This window comes from Megalops cyprinoides, chromosome 3 (genome assembly GCF_013368585.1).
Source record: "Megalops cyprinoides isolate fMegCyp1 chromosome 3, fMegCyp1.pri, whole genome shotgun sequence".
NCBI lineage: Eukaryota > Metazoa > Chordata > Actinopteri > Elopiformes > Megalopidae > Megalops > Megalops cyprinoides.
The window spans coordinates 50,412,969-50,420,468 of record NC_050585.1 but is presented as its reverse complement, the minus strand read 5'-3'; the positions used below and the strand labels follow the sequence as shown (position 1 = coordinate 50,420,468).

The following is a 7,500-nucleotide window of genomic DNA, read 5'->3' as shown; positions in this document are numbered from 1 at the left end:
AAGCATGTGATTCAGCCCCAGACTGTTAAAGACTACATCCTCTTAATATTCTCTCTCTCAGGTGCTAATTTCTTCATTCAGCTTCACAATGTACGTACTCTATGCTACTTGCAGAGTGCTGAGCAGTTAAGGGGAGTACTACCCTTATGTAAAACTAATGTGATTTAGTTATTCAAAAAAGTAGCAATTGATTACAAGTGTATCTTACAGCAATCATAAGTGCTTTCATGTGGAGTATATCATTAAATGCAAACGTACTTTTATGTTCTATTGTGCTGGAAGTGGCTCTGGATAAGAGCGTCTGCTAAATGCATGTAATGTAATGTGATGCAATGCAAATGTGCTAAAGCTTTACTATGTCAGTCATAGGTGCTGTCATGTGGAGTATGTCACTGAAGCATGTTATATCATCAGAAAGGTTGAGACGTAATGTAGCCGCCCGGTTCGCACATCCCTCCTGTGATACCGTGTGGTGGTGTGGCGCGCTTGCATCAAATGGCCTTTTCCCGGCTGGGTTTATGAGAGGGGTCATGGCGCTGCAGGGTGCGGAGTCGAGAGTTTGGGAGGAGAGGAGTCACGCCACGAGGTGAGATACTGATGGAGAGTCAGAGTCAGAGTTACCTCTCGACGCACCTCCATGTGTAGCACTGCGTGATCCGGAGCAACACGTTTTAACACGGGTCAAGAGAAGGAAAGGAAAAACAGCCCCTGATTTCCATTCCTCCTGCCGTGGCCCAGTGCTGCAGCGTGCATAAATTTACTCGCATGAAGGTGTCAGTGAATGAGCCTGCAGCCACACGCTGCCTCCCCCTCTCTGCCTCGTCTTTTTTTTAGGTAGTAATAAAAACACTTGTGCAGATTTTTCTGGTGAAGGGACATGCATTTCTGAGAAACAGACTAGGGGAAGACAGCATGCCACCTGTGGTCGCAACGCAGCTGCTGGCTAATTAATAATGACAGTCATGGCAGCGCACTGTCTGAACCGGAGCCGGAGAGACGCGCCGGATCAGAGTCATAATGCAGGTTAATACCGTTACACCTGAGGTCTGTCCAGATGCCCCCCCACTGGCCTTCTCCTCTCCGCCTCCTCCACCCCCCCCTTTTTTCCCTGACCACCCCGCTTCCTGTCCCCCCCACCTTTTTCCCTGACCACCCCGCTTCCTGTCCCCCCCACCTTTTTCCCTGGCCACCCCGCTTCCTGTCCCCCCCACCTTTTTCCCTGGCCACCCCGCTTCCTGTCCCCCCCACCTTTTTCCCTGACCACCCCGCTTCCTGTCCCCCCCACCTTTTTCCCTGGCCACCCCGCTTCCTGTCCCCCCCACCTTTTTCCCTGGCCACCCCGCTTCCTGTCCCCCCCACCTTTTTCCCTGACCACCCTGCTCCCTGTCCCGCTCTCCCCCTCTCCCCCTCTCTCTGCCTCTCTCTCTCCCCCCCCCTGGGTGCTGTACCCTTCCCCGCTGTGCGGTCTGTGTACAGACAGCCATTACCCGACTGCCAGCAGAATGCCAGTGTCGTGACCGGTGCCCGGTTCCGCACAGGGTGTCCCCACCCTGCGGCTCACTCCCCTCTTTTCCAGAACCTTTGATGTTTGCTGCAAAAATAAGTGCACTCTTTAACATTTAAACACCTCTATTTATAAATACCTGTGTGCCTCTCTGCTAGCTGCTAGCGTGTGCACGCTGGGTTTACTTTGACCAAGTATTATGTGATGGCAGAAGTCTGTGTGGGGGGGTGTTTGGCTCTCACCTTTCATTGTCAAGTAAACAGACATTTTTGTATTTGTTTGTATGTGTGTGTGTGTGTGTGTGTGTGTGTGTGTGTGTGTGTGTGTGTGTGTGTGTGTGTGTGTGTGTGTGTGTGTGTGTGCACGCACAGATGCCTTTATTATTGTGTATCATGAGCATGCAGTTGCTCAAAGCTTTGGAGACCGAAAGAGACAGATGCTCTGTGAGGATTTAACACTACAATAAGAGTTTCTGCTGATGTTCTCTGTTACCATGACGTCGTCTGTGTAAGCCCCTCCCCCTGGCTTTGTGCCAGTGAATGAGAGATCTCTCTTGTGTTCCTGTATGTGGAGAAAACTGGACAGTGCCCAGCTAATTAGCATCACTGGGATCACACTGCAGATCTCCTTTAAAAAATAATAATCATCTGCTCCTTTGTTCTATGCATTGACTCTGGGGTCCATAGTGTCTCTCAAGACCCTCATCCGGAGAGCTGGCAGCAAAGGTTCAAAGACACCCCTTTAATTAACATGCCAGCTGAAATTGTGTGATGTTAACCTCCTGTAGAGAGTAAAGCATTTTCATACATGTCATACATGAAATTGAAAGCAAATGTGCCACATCGTTTAATGTATGTCAATATTTTATTACCCCTGAAATAATTCAGTTGTCTCCTCTTTTGCTTGTGTAGGTCTACACATACATTTTGCAATTATTTTTTATAATGTATGCAATGTGTACATTGACATATTTGGAAAAAAGGTGTTATTTCATTTTTTGACATGTATTACTTTTTGAAAGAGTAATTATTACGAATATGAAGATATATTCCCTTTTCAGGATTCAAAAGTAATATGATCAAAATGAGATAACAGATAAGGGGAAAGTACACTCTCTGGTGCCCCTCTCAGGCAGTACATGGGAAGTGCAGGTTAGGGTGGCCATCTGTGCTGGATTACTACCTGAGTGTTACCTGCTGTGTTTGTTTGTGTCCGTCCTGCAAGCTTGGCAGGGCAGGACAGCAATACATGTCACAACAAAACTTCCGGCCAAATGTGTTCCTCTCACAGGAGATTCAGCTGACTGGTCTGCTCTGGATAAACCGCAATATGCAAATGCGTGGATGTCGAAGCGTATTTACTGAACGGAGAGAGTGGTAAAGTATTATATCTCTCATATTCAGTCATAGAGAGAGAGGGAGGGAGAGGGAGAGAGAGAGAGAGAGAGAGGGAGGGGGGGGGAGTTCCATTGAGCCCCCCCCCCCCCCCCACGTCTCCTCCCACCCTTGCTGCACTCCCCTCCCCCGTGGGTGTGGCCTGTGCCGAAGTGCGAGAGAGAGCAAGAGGCAGGTGAGAGAGCCCTCGCGCTGCCTCCGAGACACCCGCGAGAGCCACCGAGAGACACCCGGGGGGGGACCAGACCGCAGCCGGCATGCTGAGGAGGAAGAGGAGCGTGTCTTTCGGGGGGTTCGGATGGTAGGTCAGCTCCGGCGGTTGGGACGGCGGTCGGTGTTTTGATAAAAGCACAGGTGGAGAGCAGGCTGGCACGCACTACCTTCTCACACAGATCCCTGCCAGAGTGGCTCTGTGACTATTTCTGTTTGCCTCTGACTGCTCTGCGTCCATAATGCAAAATCCATCTGTACAGCAATGCACACCTTTTATGTCATTACACGTCACCGGCGCCGTCTGTATGTTCTTTCCTGCTTGTCCTTTCGCTGTCTTGTTAATGCTTATTGTTTAATTTTGTGTGTAATCTCCTGTTGCACGTTCAGTGAAGGCACAGAGAATGTGACAGAGGCAACAGTTGTGTTCTGCCTGCTTGGTTTTGATTGATTATACCTGGCCTGTTCGGCCCGGAGAGTTCTCTGTGTGAAGTTTTGGAAGCCGCTTCCCCCCCGACTAATGTGAGGCAGTTTCAATATTCTTTTAGCGTTGCAGTCTGCTGGATTTCTCTAGGATTGTTCCCAGCTCTTTTGTTGCTGCCTGATCTGCGGGCATGACAAAGCACAATGCCTGGCACAGCTGTGTGTGTGTGTGTGTGTGTGTGCGCGCGCGCGTGCGTGGTTGTGTGGGCATTTTTGTGTGTGTGTGTGTGTGTGTGTGTGTGTGTGTGTGCGCGCGTGGTTGTGTGTGTGTGTAGTTGTGTGGGCATTTTTGTGTGTGTGTGTGTGTGTGTGTGTGTGTGCGCGCGCGTGCGTGGTTGTGTGGGCATTTGTGTGTGTGTGTGTGTGTATGTGTGTGTGTGTGTGTGTGTGCGCGCGTGGTTGTGTGGGCATTTGTGTGGATGTCTGTGTGTGTGTGTGTGTGTGTGTGTGTGTGAGAGACAGAGAAAGAGAGAGAGTGCCTGTGTGTGTCCATGTATTTTTGTGCATGCATTATGTGTGTACCCCAATGCTTAATCTAAATGTACAGGTTTAATAAATGTTGAGTCAGCATTCATTTGCTCAGTGATTTTAAGGTGTAATTAAAGTGATCTAGTCAGATCTAGTCTAGTCAGACACAGGAGAGAGAGAGCCATTCAGACAGGGATGAATATGGGAAGGTCAGGCAGATTTCACAGTTCATCTGGAGACATGGTCAGGGTCATGTGTTCCCCCCCATCAGATTTACTACAGGTTGCAGGTATGCCCCAACAGCTCCACACCAGCCCTCCAACCCAACTACAGCAGACTACAGTGTAGAGAAAGAGCCTGGGTTGAATTGGACTTGGTATTTATCGACTGGACCGGGCTGTGCTGGCCTGGGCCAGGCTGGGCTACACTGGGGTGGGCTAGGCTGGGCTAGGCTGGACTAGACTGGACTAGACCTGGGTGAGCTAGACTCGGCTGGGCTGATCTAGACTGGGGTGAGCTAGGCTGGGGTGAGCTAGGCTGGGGTTAGTTGGGTCATGCTGGGGGTGAGTTATGCCGGGTAAGACTGGGATGGGCTGTGTTAGACTGGAGTGATCAAGGCTGAACTGGGCCCAGCTGGGCTAGACTAGCTAGATTGGTATAGGCTGAACTAGACTGGACTGGGCTGTGCTGGAGTGCACTGGACTGGATTTTGCAGGGAATGACTGGACTAAATTGGGCAGTATCGGGCTGTGCTATATTTGACTGGACTGCACCGGATGGCACAGAACCGGACTGGACTGTGATAGACTAGACTGAACAGGTATGGGCTGTACTGGACTGAGCTGACCTAGCTGGATTGGGCTGGGCTAAGCAAGTAATGACTGACCTAGCTAGGCAGTGACTGGACTAACCAAAGTTCGTTTGGTTTCATTCCCTCATTACTGTTTCAGCACTGGACTGTTTCTCGGTTTAATCTGTATACATGTAAACTGGCTAAAGTGTTGAAACCCATTCAGTGTAAAAGGATGCAGAATCCCCTTCCTAAACGTGCAGTAGCCAAAGTTTTTCCAGGCCATCTGAGAGTGCTGAGCCACATCAGAGAGCATCACATCATACACTGATATGTATCAGGTGGCCTTGGTGCAGGGAATGTCAGATTCATTCACGTACTCAGGAATTGACTGATATGTTTCAAGTCACCAAAATCATGAAATAGCCTTAGGACCCTGTAAATTCGAAACATTCTGTCAAAAACAGTTTGCAAACCACTTTTTGAGCTGTTATTTTTTATTTATTTTTTTTACTTGGCGATCAAGCCGGTTTGAAAGGATGACACAATAAATAATTGAGCGCAGAACTGGGAAAGTTGCAGGAAAGAGCTGAAATCTGCATTATTCTTCCACCCACACACTGTGCCTTTCATCTGTCTCTCGCTCTCCCTCTCTCCCTCGCTCTGCTCCTCCCCCTGCCTTTTTGGCATTATCGTCTGCACCTCCTTTGGAGTTTTGTCATTTCCACAACACAACTGTTCTGGGGTTTTCGGTGAGACCCGCAGAAACAACTGTCTCACCCAAGATCCTCCCTCTCACTCTATGTGGTTGTGTGCATGTGCATGTGTTTTTGTGTGTGTGTGTGTAAAGTACAGTAAACGCAACTGTAATTGCTTCTTCGTACCTTTGTGATGTTTTAGGTAATAGCAGTTGTAGGTGATATATGTTGCCATTCAGAATGCATTGGGCTTTCCTCTGTGACCTGGATAGCCTCCCATCGCTATGGTCCCTTCAGCTTTTCCAGTGAGTCCAGGAGTGTCAGTGCGGTGAGTGTATCCAGTGTGTGATGTCTGCAAAGCCGCAATCAGTAACCAAAGACATCCTGCTCACCTTTCATGACCCGAGTCACCCTGGTCTTGGCACAGTCCTTCATTAGAAGGAACAGGCATAAATCACAAGGGCTAGATGTTTTAGCAACAATCAATCATGTTAAAATATGTCATATATATGATCACATGAAAGCAGGAAAATAGTTGATATTTATATTGCTTGGTGTGTGAGTGTCTTTCACACTTTGTCATACTCAAGTCCTTGTGTTACTTTTAAGCTTGAGAATTAGTGGGGCGCTATGAATTAATGCACGCGCCATCTGATTCAGTCAGATCGTCTTAATTGAAACGATCTATTTAACAGGCTTTAAGAAATCTGTTAACTAAATGAGAATCAGTCAAAATCTTTCATATTCATGGCTCTGTGCTGGACAGAGAATAGCTCTATGAAGAGAAGATTTTAGTTGGGAATGACTGAAGTCCACATTTCCCAATGGCTTGGGTTTTTTTCAAGGGAGGACAAAATTTTAAACTCCTTTTCCCCAATTTAATGGAACATCAACAAAGAGGCAGTTAATGGTTAAAAACGCGCTTGCAATGCCACTAATGGAGTTGCACAGTCACCGCCACCTTGATAATGTGTTTATGTTGGGGGGAAAGGGAGACGGGGCGGAGAGGTGGTACACCTGGTTCGGACACTAATTTTCCGACAGATTGAGTACCGTTACCTGCCCGGGACACGCGTGAGGTCGCTTCAGTGCAGTTTTAAACAGGGGGGGGGAGGTGTCACGGCCTGAATGAGTGGAAAAAGAGCGTTGAGTAAGACTTTCCCCCTGTGGAAAATATGCACGGCCGTGTACACAGTTACCTATTTCGGCTTCGGCCTCCCTCGGCGCGGCTGGGGCTGTTATAGATGAGGTCTGCGCAAGCCTATCAGCACCCCCCACCCCCCCACCCTCACCTCCTTCTGTGGTTTTCAGTGCTGGTGTAAAAAACCCGCTGGACTTAAAAGGACCAGACTCTTTGCTCTGATCTCTGACTCCTCCAGCCTCCCTCTGCAGTTTTTCGTTTGCGCGGTTGGGGGCGTGTTTTGGGAGGCAGTGGGTGGGGGGGGGATTGGGGGTGTAAGTGGCTCCCGCCCCCCCCGCGGCCCTCCCGTTGGCGGAAACGGCGGTGGGGACGTTAGAGAGCGCACCTGCGCCGGGGTTCTCTCTCCAGTGGCCGGCCCTGGGGCTGACACAGCAGACACGGTGGGTCAGGATGTGGGCAGCGCTGGGAGGGGCGCTCACACAGGAAGGGTGTGTGCACGGGTGCGAGAGCGTCTCCCAGGGCTACGGCGTGAGAACACAGAACAGAACACACTGCTGGAAATGACACGTTATTTTTAGCGTGAAACCCAGCCTTTTTGTTTTTGTGTCAGTGTGTCTCGTGTGTGCGTGTGTGTGTGCGTGTGTGTGTGCGTGTGTGTGCGTGTGTGCGTGTGTGTGTGTGTGTGTGTGTGTCTGGGGAGTCAGGCGCTAATGAGCGTTTAACCCTATGAAGCTGCTGCATTAATCAATACGGTAATGACACATCATTAGGACTTCACACTTTGCGGCAGGCAGGTGCTGCGAAGGGGCTAA

At 49.5% G+C, this 7,500-nt stretch overlaps 1 protein-coding gene across 5 annotated transcripts in view; it reads left to right on the top strand.

The window, feature by feature from the left end:
* The window catches only part of LOC118774082 (rap1 GTPase-activating protein 2-like), a 72,609-nt gene that overhangs the window by 9,772 nt on the left and 55,337 nt on the right, over window positions 1-7,500 (top strand). Inside the window, exon 1 of one of the 5 annotated variants that reach the window (XM_036523203.1) lies at window positions 3,030-3,199. The exons of the other annotated variants lie outside the window; for them this stretch is intronic. Coding sequence (XP_036379096.1) covers window positions 3,156-3,199 — 44 coding nt within the window. The 5' untranslated portion in view covers window positions 3,030-3,155. Of the gene's footprint in view, window positions 1-3,029; window positions 3,200-7,500 lie in introns of those variants that run through there. 5 annotated transcript variants of the gene reach the window in all.